At 43.4% G+C, this 21,466-nt stretch overlaps 1 protein-coding gene across 1 annotated transcript in view; it reads left to right on the forward strand.

Moving 5' to 3' along the window:
• LOC147008752 (uncharacterized) overlaps window positions 1-17,673 on the forward strand; it is a 23,254-nt gene extending 5,581 nt beyond the window's left edge. Inside the window, exons 4-10 of the mRNA XM_085864437.1 lie at window positions 1-36; window positions 7,127-7,251; window positions 13,763-13,866; window positions 14,018-15,863; window positions 16,056-16,166; window positions 16,365-16,529; window positions 16,624-17,673. The exon at window positions 1-36 is cut by the window's left edge and continues 48 nt beyond it. Of these exons, the coding sequence (XP_085720563.1) occupies window positions 1-36; window positions 7,127-7,251; window positions 13,763-13,866; window positions 14,018-15,863; window positions 16,056-16,166; window positions 16,365-16,529; window positions 16,624-17,298 (3,062 nt within the window). The 3' untranslated portion in view covers window positions 17,299-17,673. The remainder of the gene's footprint in view (window positions 37-7,126; window positions 7,252-13,762; window positions 13,867-14,017; window positions 15,864-16,055; window positions 16,167-16,364; window positions 16,530-16,623) is intronic.
• The last annotated feature ends 3,793 nt before the right edge of the window (window positions 17,674-21,466 follow it).

The following is a 21,466-nucleotide window of genomic DNA, read 5'->3' on the forward strand; positions in this document are numbered from 1 at the left end:
CTTCCTTCTGCTCGTGGCCTGAAGACCCCTGCCCTGGTTTGTAACATTTCGGTAACGGCAACACTTGCACTGTCATGGTGATCTTTTCTTATGATGAGGGGGAGAGGGGTGGGGGTTAGGCACTGTGTTGTTTCAATGCCTCTGGCTGCCCAAAACCATGCAGTCTTATACCACGGTGCAGCATGGGCTATTTTGGGTGTTCATTACACACAACATGCTCATCGCCTACATTTGAGGAAGCAGTGACATCGACCGACTGACTGTTGGAAGAATCCTCAGATGTGGCTTGTGCCGTTGTATTCAGAATACCTGTTGTCGACTGAAATTTGCACAAGTTACACAATCGAGTCGTTAATTCGAATAACATCCAATTCAAATTTGTTTATTTGAATATGGTCTTTGGACCGTTCTTATCAATTTGAGTAACAGCCATTTCAAATAGGCCATTTTTAAGATGGGTTAAGTACTTCCACTGTGTTGCACGTGATAATTCAAAGCCTCGTCCATTTGCTTGTGTTGTTTTAGTTTATATTCAAATTGGCAAGAATTCACTTGGAGCCTCCAGTAACTCACGACGATAATGAACGTTCAAACATTAAATGGAAAAGAGTTTGTTGTCTTGCATAAAATGGCACCAATCGACTCTGGCGCTGAAGGAGAAGCCGTTCTGGAGGATGGCAATGGATATAATGATTGAGGCCTGTGCCATACCTACTTCCTGTTCATTGGCCCACATTCACTGAACAGCTTTTTGCATTTCAGCACATCTTATTGTCAATCGACAGGTAATAAAGGTCGTGCAATCAGGCGAAAGAAGGGAGACGACAAAAACATCTGTGTAAAAAGATAAATCTTTAAGGAGGTTTTAAAAAAGAGAGGGTATGAGCAGAGTGAATATGAACAAAAAAGACTTCCAAAGCTGGAGAGCACATTTAGAAAAAGCACAATTAACAACAGTTTGGGGTTTGCAGGATAGTCGAGACTCTAGAGCTGGGGTAGCCAACAAGGTGCCCACGGGCATTTGGTCGCTCGCAGGGACCACGCGAGTCGCCCGCAGGGCATGTTCTAAAAATAGCACTAGTCACCATCGAGCTCCGTCTAAAATTTGTATTTAATTGTGTTGCTGTTCTTTTTGAATCAATAACACTTGCATTATTTTTTATTTTAAAATGACAATATTGAATATAAAATTTTAAAAAACAAAAATGTTTTATGTATATATGAAATCTGACCCAGTCTGGGTTCAGAGTTCATTTTCCCGAGCAAGGCAAATCTCCATTTCTCTTTTCGCTAAGACAAGCTCGGGAGCAGCTACTATGGGGCGCAAGGTGCAGTTTTTACCCTAAACATGGCAGAAAAGCGAAAGAAAACTTACTATTTTCACAATGATTGGGAGGAAGAATTCTTTTTTTACAACAGTGAAAGAAAAGTGCGTATGTCTCGTTTGTGGGGGGACTGTGGCGACGGCAAAGCGGCACAATGTGGAGACACTTCGGTACGTGTCACAAAAGCTACCATGCTAACTACCCACCTGGCAGCGCACTACGGGCCGAAAAAGCCTGTGAGTTAAAGGCAACTTTGGGCAAGCAGCAGTCTTTTTTCACGAGGCCGGTGAAAAAGACACAAAAAACAACGAAAGCTTCATTTAGAGCTGAAAATTTTTAAATAAACAACAAGAAAGCCTTTTCGGACAGAGAGGTCTTGAAAGGTGCAATGATGGTTATTGCAAATACTGTGTTCAAAGACGATAAGAATGGTTCCAATATCATCTCCACTCTCTCCGATGTCCAACTGGGTGCAAGTACGATGGTTAGAAGAGTGTCGGATATGTCCGGGAACTTGACAGAGCAGCTGGACCGGGATCTGGCTAAGTGCCGGTGGTTTAGCATCCAGTGCGACGAGTCCGTGGACAGAAGCAGTACACCACAGCTGATTATGTTTATCCGAATGGTGTTTGATGATTTCTCCACAAAAGAAGAACTCCTGACACTACTGTCCCAGAAGACAACAACGAGGGGAGTTGACATTTACATCGCGGTGAAGAGTTTCTTCGTGGAGAAAAAGGTACCATTAGAAAAGCTGGTGTCGGTGACTACAGACGGGGCTCCCGCCATGACGGGCCGACATGCAGGCTTCATTGCACAATGCAAAGGTGACACAGACTTCCCAAAATTTCTACATTACCACTGCATCATTCACCAGCAGGCATTATGTGCAAAAGTGACCGGCTTTGATCATGTGATGACCCCTGTCGTGAAGATCATAAATGGCATCCGCTCCAAAGCCAAACAACACAGGACATTCAAAGTCCTGTTGGAGAAGCTGTCAGCAGAATATGGTGACCTGTTATTACACACAGAAATCCGATGGCTCAGCAGGGGAAGAGTTTTGCAGCGTTTTTTGTCACTTTTGGGTGAAATCAAAGTGTTTTTGCAATCAAAAGGGGAAGACGCCTCGCTGCTCGAGGATACTGAGTGGATACTTGACCTTGCATTTTTAACAGACATCACTGGGAAACTGAACCATTTGAACTGTCAACTGCAAGGCAAAGGCAAGACTTGCTGACATGATAAGCACTGTAAATGCATTTAAAGCCATGATGAACATTTTCTCTGTGCATTTACAGAGAAAGAAAGTGTTGCACTTTCCCTCTGTGCAGTCAGTGCTGCAGGACAATGCTTCTGCATCTGGGGCTTTCGACAAAGCTGCAGAAAAGTACTCTCAAGTCATAAACAGACTTGGGCAAGAGTTTGAGAACAGGTTTTGTGATTTTGATCAACTTGAGCCATGTGTGTCATTCATTTCAAATCCTTTCATGCAAGTGGACATCACATGCATTGCTGAGCAACTAAGTGCAACCTTCAACGTGGATGCTGGACAGGTGGAGATTGAAATCCTAACGTTGCAAAATGACCTCCACCTCAAAGCCCATCAGGATGCACCAAACTTTTGGTGCCTTGTGGACACAGAAATGTACAAAGGTGTATGCACAGCAGCTATGAAAGTTTCCTGCCTTTTTGGTTCAACCTATCTCTGTGAATCAGCCTTTTCTGACATGAACTTCATCAAGAACAAACACAGAACGCGCCTTACTGATGCACATCTTCAAGACTCACTCAGAGTTATAGTGTCAAATTATACCCCAGATTACAGTACACTAGCATGCAATGTCATACTTCCCACGAACAGACATTTACAGGCAAAGAAAGAGAACAGATATTTTTTAGTGAAACACCATGGCAACGGTAAACTCAATTATTGTACAAAAATGTGAAAAATAATTTGTTCAAAAAGTGTAACAGATGTGTTGTTTTGTTAAAAATGCTACAGATTTAGTGATTAACACAAATGTGATCCGATTCATTCAAAAATATGAGTTGATGTTCTTTTTAAATTTTACATGATATTATATTATAATATTATATGTAATATATTATTATACTTTGTACAGACATGGGACAGAGTTCATGATTTGTTAAAAAATGTTACAAAGTTAGTGGTTAGTACAAATGGGATATGATTTGAAGATGTGACAGTTCATGATTTCCTAAAAAAATGTTACAGAAGTGATGCATACAAAAATATAACAGCTGTGATTTTGAACAAAATGCTACAAATGTGCTCATTCATACAAACTGTCAATAAAGATATTTACAAAAATATCAGAGATGTGATAATTCTGACTTTCAAATGTTGAAATAGATTTGAGAACATAAATAAATAATGTTGCATGTTTAAATATATCTGTGTTTCCTACCATGGTAAATCATTGTTAATAATTATTGTGTGGAATAATTAACATAAACGTGATCAGACGGTCTCTTCACATATATGAATATTTATTATGATAATTATTAATGAAAATATCATTAAAGGTGAACCGTTCAACTATGTTATTCAGGAAGTTTGTATCAAACAAGTATTCCTTGGTATTACTCAGTACCCTTGAAGTAGCTCTCAGTTTCAAAAAGGTTGGTGACCCTTGCTCTAGAGGTACGCACACCCACCTCTGAGCTGTCTAGCCTGGGTTTGCATCTTGACCCAGCTATAAACTGTCATCCTGGTGTTTTGCAAGCAGGGCAAGGCATCAATGTGGGTGTCCTGTCTGCATGCATTAGTAGGTGGACATTAGATCTCAGTGTCTTTTGTGAAGAGGAGGTGAGTTTTTCTGGAGTTTTTTGTATACAAAGTCAAGGCTCGTAGAAGAGCTAAATGCAGAACGGAGGATGTCGCAACAGAACAAAAGGAACAGTTGAAAGAGAGGGGTGGGAACACCAGTGGGAGGATCGAGGGTTGAAATAGAGCGAGACGTGAGCTTCGGGTGAGGTTGGGGAGAGTTGACAGGGGTAGAAAAGATTTTTGGATGGGAGATGATCTGAGATGATTGTGAACAGCTGTCTTGAAGACCTGAAGGGAAGAATGAGATAATGTGGAAGTTGGGTTCACAAGCAGGAAAAAAAAAGAGGAACCAATGAGGGGAGGTAAACAGTGATTCTGGATTTTGGGGGTTTCACCAGCAACAGAAAGGGGTTGCTGGTGGACCAGGTGCGCCATACAGAAACCTGGGGGAGGTGTGGGGTGCAAATCCTGGAAAGAGTGTGCAAGACCAGAAAGGATATGGTAGAAGACAGCGAGACCACCAACCATTTTTTGATGGGAAAGTGATAGGCTCATTATAGATGATTCCATTAATCTTAAAGGCCTTGGTTTCCACGGCGTACAGCTGAGCACGTTGTGAGGCAAGAGTGTCAGCTCAGAGGGGAGAGTTGTACTCCATAAAGTTGCGGATGAAGACCTTGTAGGTGGATAGGAGTTCAGGTGTGCCAAGGAATGGCTTTGAACAACGGAGGGTTGGCCGCTGGCTTTGGAGGCAACTTAGAAACGTGGTTTGCCTGGAGTTATCACTGGCACTGTGAATAAATTACTATTTTCTGTCCGAATGTGCAGAAGCATTGCTTCAGCGGCATAGCTGCACCCCAGTGGTGATGCATCCAGCGAACTGAATTCAGAATTGAATCCTGATACAATAGGCATTCGACAACAACAATTACAACAACCAAGTGTTGTTTAAAGATATTTGGTGATGTGTGATGAAGGGAGGCCATTTACGGCCTTGTCGGTGTTGAGCATGATTTTGTAGATTACTCGGGGTGGGGTATCCAGCCGTGCCCGAAACAAACAAACAAAAAAGTGCCCGATGACTTTAAATTATTTACAAGATTGTATTTATAAGAAGGCGGGGGGTTTAGACATGTTCGACATTGAGCTATAGTTATTGGCTTCATGGTGGTTACTTTTTGCTTGTGGGTCGGGGGCAGCACTGCCTGACCCCACATCCCAATATAAACGGCCTTGAAGGCCAACATGCGGTAGCTTAAAACCTTGCCCAGATTCTGAAGTACTTACACCCAAAATTTGGGGCCTCTAGTTGCTCCCGTTGGACCATGAAAGAATAACAAACAAACAAGCAGTCATAGACTGGTACTTACGAAATCGTCAACTTGACCTCTGACCTTGTCTAATAAAAGCTGTCTCTAGAGAAGGTAGCGACGCAAACCAGAAGTTTCTACGATGATTCTGTACCAAACCATCAAAAATCGAATGTTTGACCTCACTGTGACCTTGACCTTTGACCGATTTTGACCAAAATCTAATCAGCGCTAGCCATCACCCTCCTGAATCACGTGGTGTAATTTGACATTGGCAGCTTCTTCCGTTCTAGAGTTATCGTGCCTACAAACAAACACACACACAAACAGATGACGGAAGTCATCAATATACTTACGAAATCTTCAGATTTTGTAAGTAACAAACACCTGAAATTATTTCTAAGATTCATTGTTGAATTGAGAGCCAATGAAGCTCCATAAGAATGGGCAAGATATGAAAATAATTGCATGACTGTGTAACAAACCTTGCAGAATATTTTGAGGTGATTGAAGATGATGAAGTGAGGCTGTTTTCCAATTTGATTTTATGTTGTGATGTTGTCTAATTGGTACATTGTAGATTTGCATATTTTGGGAATACGAGTATCAAAACTTCATGTCAAAAACATTTAAATTCCACGATTGCAGATCTGGTCTGGACGAATAATATGATGTTGACCCAAGATTACTGTACATGTTTGGTTTCTCTTCAGAGCAGATGGGAAGTCGACGAGAGTAGATCCATTTTTGTCTCATTTGATGAGGAAATTGTTTAGCGATGATTTGATGGCAGACAAACAAAAGGACAAGAAACTCATTAAAGCAGGATTTGTTTCATCAAAAGAAAGATTTAATTGCCTATCATCAGTATCACAATGAAAAGCATTGACACGGCAATGTTTATCCTTTGCCATTCTCCATAACATATTCGTTATCACCTTCAAAGACAGGAAGACAAATAAAGTGGGTTAGAGACAAAGGCACAGACTCTGGATGTGGTAAAAACAATCAAATTTTAGAAATGGAAGTGTGGCAAGACACATCAGCAGAAGGGTAGATATAGATAACGGATCAGATGGATGACTGCAGTCATGGTATAGAGGCCAGTGGAGAGTAACAGGAGTCGAGGAAGGCAACCAAAAAGGTGAAGAGATGCACTCGTCCCATACTGGGGAACAGTAAATTGGAATTTGAAGACATTTGATGTGACCCTGCTCGGGCTTTCGTCCATCAGTGGACTGGTGATTGATGATGGTGATGGTAGTCCTCCCTTTCAGCAAGTTTCTCAGCATAACTTCTTTGCACCTAAACAAATCTCATTTCAAGTTTGGTGTTCAATTTCCATCGTCGTCATAAGTTGCAGGACGCTTTGAGTCTACTCTCACCAATTTGAATGTTCGGTAAATGAGCATAAATGTGAATGGACATGTGTTTTAATTGCCATATGGTATCCTGTAGAAGTGATTTACTTTAACTAAAAATGAATAATAACCTGTCCTCATTCAATTCGTTTTTGGTGTTTGTTTTTTGCCATTTAAATGGTTTATGGAGACTGTATTCAATTTATCGAGACAACTATCACTGGGGGGAAACAAATACAATGTAAATGCATAACCTTAAATTATTTGAATTCCCTTTGAAAAAAATTTTGTTTTGGCAAAACTTTTCCATCTTTACCGTATGCATTCATCCTCTAGACTGGTTGCTGTCTCCAGTTATCTCCACCAGTGAAGCTTGGACTGCTTGGGTGGCACGGCATGCCTCCCTCTTTCGCACTGCAAGTGAGCTGCCCAGGTTGCCACCTGACCTTCTCACTGAGATGGTACTTGAGGGATGAAGGGCTGGACTTGCATCTGGGAAACCCAAAAGACAAGTTGGACAAGATGCTTGTGGGAATTTGATGTAGTTGAAGGTGTTTAGTAATATGGTTTGAATGATGTAACATGCCAATCTGATTTTATTCGATGATTTTGAGATAATAATAATGACATACTGTTGGACTCCAATATTCGCGGTTCTGTTGTTCGAGGACTCCACATAATCGTCGTTCATAAAATATGACATGCTTCTACATTCGTGGCCCTGTGCTTTGCGGTTTTTCACGGAAAATTTGTGGTTTTTTTTTTTTTCGCGAGCAAAATTGTGGGGTTTTTGTTTGTTTTTTTCTGCGGACGTATGTGCGGTTTTTCACGGGCGTATTCGTGTTTTGTTTTTTTTCGCGGGCAAAATTGTGGGGTTTTTTAGGTCATCTCTACGGAGATGACCTAATAAAGCCGGACCAAATGTCCGTCTGTCCATACGTACGTCTGTACATACGTCCGTCAACAATTTTTCTTTCCGATCTTGATGAAACTTAGTATGTGGGTAGAGGTCGATGAGTGTTGCACAACGATATAACTTTTGTCCGGGTTCAAGGTCAGGGACGAGGTCACGTAAGTTATAAAAATCGCCATTTTCAAAACCTATCTAGTCTGCCATTCTACAAGATATTCGGCAACTGTTTATTGATTATGATAGTAAAAAATATTATCTTGTATCTAACCGGACAGATTTTTTAATTTCCTTCCCGTTTGATCGTCACGTGATCTGGAAGATGGCCAAAAACGCCGATACGATTCGCAAAGAAGGAAGGAAGGAGAAATGAAATAAAAATATAAAACACATTTTTAGCCTTTTATATTTATACATTTTCCGCCGAAGGTGCAAAAGTTTCAAAACCCGAAATGTAAACGTCGGCATTTATTTTCGAAATATAATTTTGTGCGCGCGCGCCAAAATGCCGAGTCATCTTTAACCAAACTGCGCAGTTCGAGCTGCACAGTAGAAATGCGCAGTAGTCTTTGGTCATAACTGAACATTGAGAACTTGTGGTATTATAGAGATGATCGTCACCCTCACACGGGGGTAATTTTTATTTTTTATGCGGACGTATTTGCAGCTTTCCACGGACGTATTTGCATTAAAAAAAAAAAATTTGCAGGCGTATTTGTGGGTTTTGTTCCATTGGAATATTTGTGGGGGGGTTTTGTGGATGTATTTGTTTTTGTTTTTTGTTTGCTGGCGTATTTGTGTTTTTTTCACGGGTTGTATTTGTGGCTTTTTTCCACTGGGATATTTGTGGGAGGATTTTGCGGGTGTATTTGTGTTTTTTTTTATTTTTTTTTGCTGGCGTATTTGTGTTTTTTTTCGTGGGTTGTATTTGTGGCTTTTTTCCACTGGAATATTTGTGAGAGGAGGGAGGTTTTTGCGGGTGTATTTGTGGTTTTTTTTTGGTTTGCTGGCGTATATGTGTTTTTTTTTCGCAGTTTTATTTGTGGCTTTTTTCCACTGGAATATTTGTGGGAAGAGGGAGGTTTTTGCGGGTGTATTTGTGGTTTTTTTTGTTTGCTGGCATATTTGTGTTTTTTTTCGTGGGTTGTATTTGTGGCTTTTTTCCACGAATATTTGTGGGAGGAGGGAGGTTTTTGCGGGTGTATTTGTGTTTTTTTTTTGGTTTGCTGGCGTATTTGTTTTTTTTCGTTGGTTGTATTTGTGGCTTTTTTCCACTGGAATATTTGTGGGAGGAGGGAGGTTTTTGTGGGTGTATTTGTGGGTTTTTTCTTTGCTGGCGTATTTGTTTTTTTCGCGGGTTGTATTTGTGGCTTTTTCCACTGGAGTATTTGCGGGAGGAGGGAGGTTTTTGCGAGTGTATTTGTGTTTTTTTTTTTGTTTGTTGGCGTATTTGTTTTTTTCTCGGGTTGTATTTGTGGCTTTTTTCCCCTGGAATATTTGTTGGAGGAGGGAGGTTTTTGCGGGTGTATTTGTGTTTTTTTGGTTTGCTGGTGTATTTGTGTTTTTTTTCGCGGGTTGTATTTGTGGCTTTTTTCCACTGGATTATTTGCGGGAGGAGGGAGGTTTTTGCGAGTGTATTTGTGGGTTTTTTTTTGTTTGTTGGCATATTTGTTTATTTTCGTGGGTTGTATTTGTGGCTTTTTTCCACTGGAAGATTTGTGGGAGGAGGGAGGTTTTTGTGGGTGTATTTGTGGGTTTTTTTGTTTGTTGGCGTATTTGTTTTTTTCGCGGGTTGTATTTGTGGCTTTTTTCGCCTGGAATATTTGTTGGAGGAGGGAGGTTTTTGCGGGTGTATTTGTGTTTTTTTTGGTTTGCTGGTGTATTTGTGTTTTTTTTCACGGGTTGTATTTGTGGCTTTTTTCCACTGGAGTATTTGCGGGAGGAGGGAGGTTTTTGCGAGTGTATTTGTGTATTTGTGTTTTTGCGAGTGTATTTGAGTGTATTTGTGTTTTTTTTTTTTTTGTTTGTTGGCGTATTTGTTTTTTTCGTGGGTTGTATTTGTGGCTTTTTTCCACTGGAAGATTTGTGGGAGGAGGGAGGTTTTTGTGGGTGTATTTGTGGGTGTTTGTGGGTTGTATTTGTGTTTTTGCGAGTGTATTTGAGTGTATTTGTGGTTTTATTTTTTTGTTTGTTGGCGTATTTGTTTTTTTCGTGGGTTGTATTTGTGGCTTTTTTCCACTGGAAGATTTGTGGGAGGAGGGAGGTTTTTGTGGGTGTATTTGTGGGTTTTTTTGTTTGCTGGCGTATTTGTTTTTTTCACGGGTTGTATTTGTGGCTTTTTTCCACTGGAATATTTGTTGGAGGAGGGAGGTTTTTGCGAGTGTATTTGTGTATTTTTTTTTGGTTTGCTGGCGTATTTGTGTTTTTTTTTTCGGGGTTGTATTTGTGGCTTTTTTCCCCTGGAATATATGTGGGAGGTTTTTGCGGGTGTATTTGTGGGGTTTTTTTTGTTTGGCATATTTGTGTTTTTTTTCGTGGGTTGTATTTGTGGCTTTTTTCCACGAATATTTGTGGGAGGAGGGAGGTTTTTGCGGGTGTATTTGTGTTTTTTTTTTTGGTTTGCTGGCGTATTTGTTTTTTTTTCGTTGGTTGTATTTGTGGCTTTTTTCCACTGGAATATTTGTGGGAGGAGGGAGGTTTTTGTGGGTGTATTTGTGGGTTTTTTTGTTTGCTGGCGTATTTGTTTTTTTCGCGGGTTGTATTTGTGGCTTTTTTCCACTGGAGTATTTGCGGGAGGAGGGAGGTTTTTGCGAGTGTATTTGTGTTTTTTTTTTTTGTTTGTTGGCGTATTTGTTTTTTTCGCGGGTTGTATTTGTGGCTTTTTTCCACTGGAAGATTTGTGGGAGGAGGGAGGTTTTTGTGGGTGTATTTGTGGGTTTTTTTGTTTGTTGGCGTATTTGTTTTTTTCGCGGGTTGTATTTGTGGCTTTTTTCCCCCTGGAATATTTGTTGGAGGAGGGAGGTTTTTGCGGGTGTATTTGTGTTTTTTTTGGTTTGCTGGTGTATTTGTGTTTTTTTTCGCGGGTTGTATTTGTGGCTTTTTTCCACTGGATTATTTGCGGGAGGAGGGAGGTTTTTGCGAGTGTATTTGTGTTTTTTTTTTGTTTGTTGGCATATTTGTTTTTTTTCGTGGGTTGTATTTGTGGCTTTTTTCCACTGGAAGATTTGTGGGAGGAGGGAGGTTTTTGTGGGTGTATTTGTGGGTTTTTTTGTTTGTTGGCGTATTTGTTTTTTTCGCGGGTTGTATTTGTGGCTTTTTTCCCCTGGAATATTTGTTGGAGGAGGGAGGTTTTTGCGGGTGTATTTGTGTTTTTTTTGGTTTGCTGGTGTATTTGTGTTTTTTTTCGCGGGTTGTATTTGTGGCTTTTTTCCACTGGAGTATTTGCGGGAGGAGGGAGGTTTTTGCGAGTGTATTTGTGTTTTTTTTTTTGTTTGTTGGCGTATTTGTTTTTTTCGTGGGTTGTATTTGTGGCTTGTTTCCACTGGAAGATTTGTGGGAGGAGGGAGGTTTTTGTGGGTGTATTTGTGGGTTTTTTGTTTGCTGGCGTATTTGTTTTTTTCACGGGTTGTATTTGTGGCTTTTTTCCACTGGAATATTTGTTGGAGGAGGGAGGTTTTTGCGAGTGTATTTGGGTATTTTTTTTTGGTTTGCTGGCGTTTTTGTGTTTTTTTTTCGGGTTTGTATTTGTGTCTTTTTTTTCCCTTGAATATATGTGGGAGGTTTTGCGGGTGTATTTGTGGGTTTTTTTTTTGTTTGGCATATTTGGTTTTTTTTCGTCGGTTGTATTTGTGGCTTTTTTCCACGAATATTTGTGGGAGGAGGGAGGTTTTTGCGGGTGTATTTGTGGGTTTTTTTTGGTTTGCTGGCGTATTTGTTTTTTTTTTCGTTGGTTGTATTTGTGGCTTTTTTCCACTGGAATATTTGTGGGAGGAGGGAGGTTTTTGTGGGTGTATTTGTGGGTTTTTTGTTTGCTGGCGTATTTGTTTTTTTCGCGGGTTGTATTTGTGGCTTTTTCCACTGGAGTATTTGCGGGAGGAGGGAGGTTTTTGCGAGTGTATTTGTGTTTTTTTTTTTTTGTTTGTTGGCGTATTTGTTTTTTTCGTGGGTTGTATTTGTGGCTTTTTTCCACTGGAAGATTTGTGGGAGGAGGGAGGTTTTTGTGGGTGTATTTGTGGGCTTTTTTGTTTGTTGGCGTATTTGTTTTTTTCGCGGGTTGTATTTGTGGCTTTTTTCCCCTGGAATATTTGTTGGAGGAGGGAGGTTTTTATGCGGGTGTATTTGTGTTTTTTGGTTTGCTGGTGTATTTGTGTTTTTTTCGCGGGTTGTATTTGTGGCTTTTTTCCACTGCTGTATTTGCGGGAGGAGGGAGGTTTTTGCGAGTGTATTTGTGTTTTTTTGTTTGTTGGCGTATTTGTTTTTTTCGTGGGTTGTATTTGTGGCTTTTTTCCACTGGAAGATTTGTGGGAGGAGGGAGGTTTTGTGGGTGCATTTGTGGGTTTTTTTGTTTGCTGGCGTATTTGTTTTTTTCACGGGTTGTATTTGTGGCTTTTTTCCACTGGAATATTTGTTGGAGGAGGGAGGTTTTTGCGAGTGTATTTGTGTATTTTTTTTTGGTTTGCTGGCGTATTTGTGTTTTTTTTTCGGGGTTGTATTTGTGGCTTTTTTTCCCCTGGAATATATGTGGGAGGTTTTTGCGGGTGTATTTGTGGGTTTTTTTTTGTTTGGCATATTTGGTTTTTTTTCGTGGGTTGTATTTGTGGCTTTTTTCCACTGGAATATTTGTAGGGGGGTTTTGGTGGTGTTTGTGGGGTTTTTTTGCTGGTGTATTTTTTTTTTTTTTTGCAGGCATATTTGTGGGTTTTTTTCACTGGCGTATTCTTTTTTTTTTCCGTGGGCGTATTTGTGGGTTTTTTTCTCCGCAGGCTTATTTGTGGGTTTTTTCCGCAGGCGTATTTGTGGGTTTTCCGCAGGCGTATTTGTGGGTTTTTGTCCGCGGGCGTATTTGTGGGGTTTTTTCGCGTGCGTATTTGTGGGGTTTTTTTCACGTGCGTATTTGTGGGGTTTGTTTTTCGCTGGCGTATTTGTGGGGGTTTTTTCGCGGGCATATTTGTGGGGTTTTTTCACGGGCTTATTTGTGGGGCTTTTTCGCGGGCGTATTTGTGGGCGTTTTTTCTGTGGGTGTATTTGTTGGTTTTTCACAGATATTTGCATTGTTTTTTTTTGTGGGCTCGTGGTTTTTCGTGAACGTATTGGTGTTCTGTTTTTTTTGCGGGCATATTTGTTTTTGGGGGGTTTTTTTCCGTGGACGTATTTATGGATTTTTTTGCGCTGGCGTATGTGGTTTTTGTTTTTTCGCAGGCGTATTCGTGGGTTTTTTTTTCCCCATGAGTGTATTTGTAGTTTTTTCCCCGTGGACATATTTGTGTTTTTTTTCACGGTCTTTTTTGTGGTTGTTCGCGGGTGTATGTGCGTTTTTTTATGTGGGCTTATTCGTGGTTTTTCACGGGACTTTTGATTTTCTCTTATGAATCGCGAACCATTCTCCCTTTTTAACATTGAAACAATGTGAGCGTATTTGACATTGGGGATGGAGTTGGGGTCAGAGTCTGAGATTGAGGCGGGTTCAGGTCTGGTATTTTTCAGGAACGTATCCCCCGCAAATGTCATGGTCCAACAGTATGTTCCATTACAAAGCACTTCATTGCAGGAGGACACCATTCGGCCCATCAAAGCCTGTGCTGGTATTGCCAACCTATGGTTGTTTATCCATGCTGTCCCCTGTTTAATGCTGAGCATCAAGTAAGGAAGCAGAACATCCCACTTTTAAAGTCTTTGGTATGATTCGGCTGGGTTTCAAACTGCCTACATCCCAGACTCAGAGTGGTGACTAGAACCATTACGCCACTGAGTTTGTTAAGCTTGGAGGGGAAATCTGATGGGTGGTATGACTTTATAAATATTATGGAATGTGTCTGTGTTTTTGCATCGCACTTTTCTGTTAGGGACTGAAACCTGAGATCCTGGCAGCTATACTGTGTCGGGTAAGGGTCGTTAGAGAACAGAATGAAACTGCAGCCGTGCTCGCTTTATGCGGGTGGGAGAGGAGGTGAGGATGCACTTCCAATTCTAATTGTTTTATATTCTCTTCTCCCCTGATAATCTTTGCTACCTTTTAGTCCTCCTACTTTGCTTGCTGTCACTTTTCTGAACTTGTTAATTCTGAACATTTTCATTCTTTTCTGTTCCCTTTCCTTTAGCGGATCGGCTCTTCCTGTCCTTGCCTGTACATCCTGCAGGCGACACGCAGGTCTGTGGAACTTTCACCAGGTCGGTGATAGAGCAGATGATTTGGAAACAGACACTGAGGTCGAAACAAATATGGAAATTGAGGTGAATCAAGGGTTAGAGGAAGAGGAGGAGGAGGAGGATCCAAGATTGCGGTTGGATGAGCAGAGGGAGAAGGAGGTGGAGGAGGCAGTGGATCCAGGGTCGGGGCTGGAGGAGGAGGAGGAGAAGTCAACGTTGGGTTTTGAGAATGAGGCTGAGCCAGGGGCTAGGTTGGATAAGGATGCAGATTCAGGGGCAGAATTGGGGATGGAGGTGGGTTCAGGGTCTGAGGTGGAGGCTGCGTCAGGATATGAGACGGAGGTGGGGTCCGGGTCTGAGACAAAGGTGGGGCCCGGGCCTGAGACGAAAGTGGGGTCCGGGCCTGAGATGGAGGTGGGGTCCGAGCCTGAGAGGGAGGTGGGGTCCGGGCCTGAGACGGAGTTGGTGTCCGGGCCTGAGACGGAGTTGGTGTCCGGGCCTGAGAGGGAGGTGGGGTCCGGGCCCGAGACTGAGGTGGGGTCCGGGCCCGAGACTGAGGTGGGGTCCGGGCCCGAGACTGAGGTGGGGTCCGGGCCCGAGACTGAGGTGGGGTCCGGGCCCGAGACTGAGGTGGGGTCCGGGCCCGAGACTGAGGTGGGGTCCGGGCCCGAGACTGAGGTGGGGTCCGGGCCCGAGACTGAGGTGGGGTCCGGGCCCGAGACTGAGGTGGGGTCCGGGCCCGAGACTGAGGTGGGGTCCGGGCCCGAGACTGAGGTGGGGTCCGGGCCCGAGACTGAGGTGGGGTCCGGGCCCGATACTGAGGTGGGGTCCGGGCCCGATACTGAGGTGGGGTCCGGGCCCGATACTGAGGTGGGGTCCGGGCCCGAGACGGAGGTAGGGTCCGGGCATGAGACAGAGGCAGAAGTGGAGTCCATGTCTGCATCTGAGAAGGAAGCAAAGTCGGAGAGGGAGGCAGAGGTGGAGTTTGTGTTTCCATATGAGAAGGAAGCAAGGTCGGAGAAGGAGTCAGGGTTGAGGTTTGAGATGGAGTCAGGGTCAGATTTGGAAGTTGTGAAGGAGTCGGGGTCAGGCTTGGAGGCGGAAGCAAAGTCAGGGTCGGGATTTGAGAAGGAGGAGGAGGAATCAGGGTTAGGATTAAAGGAGGAGGAGGAGGAATCAGGGTCGGGATTAAAGGAGGCGGCAGAGTTGGGGTTGGAGAACGAAATTGGGTCAAGGTCAGAATTTGAGGAGGAAAAATCAAAATCAGGTTTATGGTTTAAGGAGGAGGCTGAAGTGGAGTTGAGGTCTGAGGAGGAGGCAGTGTCAAGGTCAGAGAAGGAGGTGAGAGAAGAAGTGGTAGAGGTGGGGTTATGTTTGGAAAAGGAAGCGAGGGTGAAGGTTGTGTCAAAATTGGAGAAAGAGGTGGAGTCTCAGTTGGTGAAGGAGGCACCGGTGGCGACAGCCTCTGTATTACAGAAGGGGGATGCAGGGTTGAAGTCTGAGGAGCCAGGTGTAGAGGCTGAATTGAGGTCAGAAAAGGTGATGTTGGAGATGCAGTTGGATTCAGAGGAGGAGGAGAACATAAAAATGATAGAAATTGTTCAAGTTGAAGATCGAGGGGCAGAACCAAATGCATTAGAGGCAGAAACGAAGATGATGGAAGAAAATTTGGCAGTGGGGTTAGACTCGGAAGTCGGTCCAGTTCAAGAGCAGTGTATGGAAATGGATAAAATGGAGGAGAAGAAGGAGGAAAAGGTTGGACAGGAGAATGAAAGAAAAGATTTCTCCTGTACTGAGGTTTGTCCATCATGTCACTACATTGAGTTAAAACTTAAAAGTAAACATTTGAAATGTGTTTTTTGCATTACTATCCTAGCCTTGAAAAAAAGGGGGTTGAGTATCAGAAGTGGAGTGTGAGAATTTTTCTTCGTCAGCTTGGTGTCTCTTCTGATCCTCTTCTGTTTTACATTATCTCTCTCACCTTTTCAGGTACCAAACAACCACAAGAAGCGGCATTTACCGCTTGAAAGTGGAGACAATGCTGCAAACGTGGAACCGCGCTGCACCAAGCGACCACGGCCAGCGGCCATCATTAGCCAGGTACTTGTTCACGGTCTGAACCGTTGGGTTGCTACTGTAATGTGACGTAAACCTGTGCATGGGTCCACGTTTCAAAATGAAATATTCGTACCTGGCATTGGCTGGTTGGATTATGTCAACCAATCAATTGTTTTTGAGCTGTCTCAGCCCATGAGAAACAATTTAGAAGAGCGCATGTGTTCTTTATCTTTTGTGTAGAACATTCCCAAACGTTATTTTCACCCACTCACGGAGCATCGACCCTGGTGTCCTGTGGTGAAGCAAAGCTGTGATGCTTCAAGGGGTGTTGCCAAATCTGGGTGGTGTTTGACACTGGAAGCCATGCTGCCAATAATTGTGGGAAATGCAGAGTCTGTGGCCAATGTGAGCATTTTTTGAAACTTTATTTTGACTTATTTGCTTGCAAATGTCTGATGCTGATGGTCCTCAAACTGATGCATCTTCCAAACCCTGACAGTCTGCACCTCAGGTGTGGCGGATCGTGCATCGGGCTCTCTTGTCATGGCAGCTCCAGAAACCCGAGCGCCGTGCTCCGCGTCGAGCTTCCAGCCGTCCATGCCCAGCCGTCGCCCCCTCAAATGTACCATCAGTTTCTCCTCTGGCTAACTCTTCAACCACCAACTCTTCTCTCTCTGTTAGTTCTTCTTCCACTACTGCAACCATCACCACCTCCTCATCCTCTCCTTTGGCAACTACCTCATCCTCGCTGCCTCATTGTACGCCTACAAGCTCCACCCCTCTTTCAACCCCCACTCCAGTCCCTACCCAGGCTTGTTCCACGTCCTCTCGTGTTCCTCCCCTTGCTGCTGCTGCCCCCGTAGTCTCATCTTCTGCTCCTTGTTCTCAACCGCCATTGGCAGTCCGAGTCACATCGACACCCACCTCCCTGCCGCCCCGTTCAAACACCACTCACACTCAGGTCAATCCCCGCCGACCCCTCCATCTCCAGAATCTTATGAGAAACTACCACCAAAATATTCGTCCTCACTTATCTGTACGTGGTCCCTACAACACTCGCAACTTCTCACCAACATGCCCCCCTTACCCACTCCCTCATTCTTTTCCCCCATCCTCTTACCCAACCCGTCATTCATTCTACCAGTATCCTCGCCGCCATTACCCTTACCTCTGATCCCTTAATCGTTTGCTGCTGTTTTATTGAATCATACCTCCTCAACTAGTAATCTCTCCTGTTTATTGGGGTCAGGGATTGAAGAGGGGTGGGGGTGTATTTTTTTTTTCCTTGCAGACAAGGGCAATTTAGAAGGCAGGCAGTGCTGGATAGAAGCTGCTTACCTTCATAGCTCGAGTGGGCCCATCTGTTTCCTTTCCGAAGCGGGGATATAGACCATTTTGGTGCACTTTGAGCTAGATTTGGTTTGAAGGGCAGTTGTAACTGCAGGAGGTGGTGAGGGGCATAGAGGAGAGGTTTAAACATAACCGAGTGCTTTGTGTTTTTGTTTTTGTAACCAGTGCAACTTTATTTGAATTAAATTTATTTCCTGTATGAGCTGGTTTGGGTGTCATGGCCTTGAGTTGGAACCTGTTGATTATGTGCGTGGTTCAACCTGAGATCTCTTTCGTGCTGTGGTTCCACCCTCTACTCCCCTTCTCCTGTTCCCTTTCATATCAAGAAGCAGCTGGCCGGACCACACCCGTCATAAATAATTAACTCTAATAAGGCCTTGGGAGAGGGGTGCTCACGTGACCTCCGGTTGACAAGAAGGATGTTCAAAAAGTACAAGGCATCGGTTTTGCTGAGAAACGAGCTCCAAAGTGGTTGTACAGTAATAAAAGTTGATAATAATTGCATTTGAGCAGCTGTGTGACCTGGCGTATGGAAATCACATTTTGCGTGAAAGCTTATTAGAGGTAATCTCGCGAGATTAGAGCTTAATACTCTCGCACCGTCTGTCAGCAGGAGGTTGGGAGGTGTAAATGCCCCCTCCCCCCCAGGTTCATGTACATGCACTGTAGTGTACAGGTTTACCCAATAAAGCCTTACACAGGGGATCTGTACATCGATCCAGTAACCATGATCTCATGGTTCTGTTCCATAACATGAGTAACCATGTTCTGTTCCAAATAGCCAACCTGGTCACGTCACTGTCACCTGGGTTGTTCCACAAAATGAAACTTGGAGACTAATGGACCTTGGGTTGACCGACAGGAGGCTCACGTTTAACAAGACGGCTTTGGGTGTATCTGTGCCCCCCCCCCAATGCCCACTCCTTTTCCCTGTGGGTCGTGTTGTGGGTTGTGGACCTCATCCTGTCAGCTACAGGACCACTGAGCAGAGTGGACAGCACTTTTAAGGCGCTTAAAGCAGGGATTTATCTGCAGCTGTGTCCAATCCACAGCGCACAGCATGGCATGGCATCGGTGGGGGGACAAACAACTTGGGACATAGTTACATGGAAGGAGCAAGGGAATTGAGGGCAAATGGGGTGAGAGAGCAAGAATTTGTGAAGACCTTATAGTTATCTCACCTTGATTACCTGGAATATCACTTCAATGGTTTCATCCCCTTGTGGAGCCTCTTCATGGTGAGGATGGACCTTTTTTTGAGCGTTGTCCATGACAGCTTTGTCGCCAGATTCCTGCAACTGAACCATTGTGAAAGGAAATACGATCGCGCTCTAATTGCTTCGCTTGCAGCTCAATTCCCTGGATAACCGTTTCACCATGAGGGGACCTCCAGGTTCGTCTCCAAACATGCCCTCCCGTGAAAGGTGAGCACCACAACTCTGCGACGTCAAGGTTCTCCTCTAGGGAAGGACACAGCTCTCAGGAGGATTATTGAGAAGCAGCTTGCCCTGTTAACGGTCTGTTTAATCCATTCGCTCCTTACAGCCATGAAAAGTCTGGTGGTCGGTCTTGTTCATGATGAGACCTTTTTTTCGCTATTCTATGAGCCGAGCCTTTACTCACTCGAAATAATTAAATACTATCTTAAAATCTGCATTGTTAATCGACACTACCTAGGGTGGGGGTGTGAGCAGGTGCAGTGGGCGGGGTCGGGGGGTGTTGCGATGTGCGAACAAAGGCGGCCCGCATTACCTGGCCAGGTGAGCCATCAGGATGCACACTGTCCAGCAGCAGGTGCGAAGGTGAGTGTGTTTTGGTGAAGATCTTCGTAGATCTCAATTGAGTGATAGCATTTTAAAGGTGTACTACTGGTACAGGATGATTACGATCGATCACCTGGAGATCATTACCTCTGTACGCAGTCTGGCCCTGTTTATGGCACTGGTAGAATTCACTGCACCTGGTCTCCAGTGATCTACCACAGGCCATTCACAGTGCTTGGCCCTCGCAGCACAAGCTCTTTGATCATCACCCGGGTCTTTGGACCAACTTACGGGATTCGGATTTGATGTCCTACTCTAACCGGTGCAAAAGAAAGCTTACAACGAATTTAGGTTCAGATATTTTGGAAGACCGTGACCCTTGACGTTGAAGAAGATTCGCTTCAGGTGCTTAAACTGTGACATTATCGCAGGGACATTGGGAGACATCAGTGAATCTTTGCACGAATTACGAGGACGGTGGTCGACAATGGTCTTGAGTCGAGATGACGCATTGTATGGGATTTGAGCCAGGGGTTCCCAGCATCACAAGTTGCGTGCTCAGATGGGACCGTCAACCATTTCCAGCATGTTGTTGATGACAAATCCTGAAGCTTCTCATCTCTTGAAATGCTCACAAAAGGTATTTATAGCTAATCCAATGTACCACCCAAGCAGAGTTGGCATTGTCTGTGTCACCATTAATTAGACGTGGTCTACATAGACGGCAGAACTTGCATTTAGACAAGTAAATGCACGTGGAAGAGCTCTCTCCTCAAAACGGCGTGCTTCATGATGCAACACCCCGGGTCGTGGCTTGGCGCAAGTGGTTTCAAGCAGAGTTATGAAGCAGTTGGTTTACTCTGGCTGTTTACAGAAGTCGGTCAATGATCGAGGAACTACTTGATTTCAATTGAATGGTGTATTTTGAACACAAACCTGCAGTTTAGCAATACTTTGGCTCCGAATTTGGCAAATTGTACGGAATCTCATCTCGATTGCACGTGCAGAGTAAGGTAATTGTTTTTACTCTGTCTGTCTGGTTGTCAAGCAGAATTGAAAATCATTTCAAAGAGGAAACGTACTTTTTTTTTAAGGACGTTATAAAGGATACAAACAACAGGCACGAATAACTAATGTAACGTGCTGGATAGGGTGGTGTAAAAGATGGTGCATCATCGGTGGTGAACGTTAAAAAAAGTTTGCTTTTTGTTCTACAGCCTTTAAAATCTTTATTTAATTTTAATTGAATTACATACTTCAACACCGTAGAACACAAATCGAGTTGTTTACACTTTCAACAAACTCCAGTTTAGCAGCACTTTACACAAAATTTTAAGCCATCTCGACCAATCAAATTTGCCGCTCGGTGTCTCAATGTCGAGATTCAAACAAAATGGCGGCTCGTACGTTATATCGGAAACGTTTCAGGCATGCACACTTATGTCACAATAAGCACGATAAATATGATATGAAATTGGGACTTTTAGCCTGCACAGGTGACACATCCATCGTCCATCACAACACGTGGTTTGAAAGCTCTGCCATTGCAGCTCACCCAGTGTATTTTCTTTTCACTTCCACTAATAACAACTTCTCCATCATTCTTCTTTCTCAAAATTTATATTCTCGCCCAACACATTACCATCGGTACGTAATTTGTAGATACCATCCGAAAATGCATCAAAATATTCGTTGTTCGGCCACCAGGGTGGCAATATCACCCGATTGGTCAGTCTGTGCACGTGATTTGAGAGTCGTGACGTCATTGGTTAAATGACAGAAATGAGACAAAGCTTGATGGATTTTTCTATTGAAGCTCCCACAGGTGAGTTGGTGATATCTCAACAAACTGTCAATGTTGAGTTTGAAATCACGATGGGGGTGCATTCGCAATCAGATTACACACAGATTAGGTGAGTCAAAAGGAGAAGGACGATCTTCGAAAGCCATTTTATAAATCCGGTTGTCCTATCTGTTTGCCCGATGAAAACTTTCTCACGTAGTCCGTTTCTCAAAACGGACTATTTTGCCAGTTTTTTTTTTTCCTGTAGTTTATTTTCTGTAAAACATCTTATCAATATTATGGTATTATGTTGTGTCCACCCATCATGTTGTCTACTAGATTGATTCCAAGGCTAGCTGGACTAAGTTATGAGGAGCAGCTCAAGGAGTTGGGGCTTTCTCGATATATTAAAATATCCGGATTTTTCCATCCAGCCGTCTGTCACG

This window comes from Eptatretus burgeri, chromosome 18 (genome assembly GCF_056783735.1).
Source record: "Eptatretus burgeri isolate ZD-2024b chromosome 18, Ebu_testis_v1, whole genome shotgun sequence".
NCBI classification, from domain to species: domain Eukaryota; kingdom Metazoa; phylum Chordata; class Myxini; order Myxiniformes; family Myxinidae; genus Eptatretus; species Eptatretus burgeri.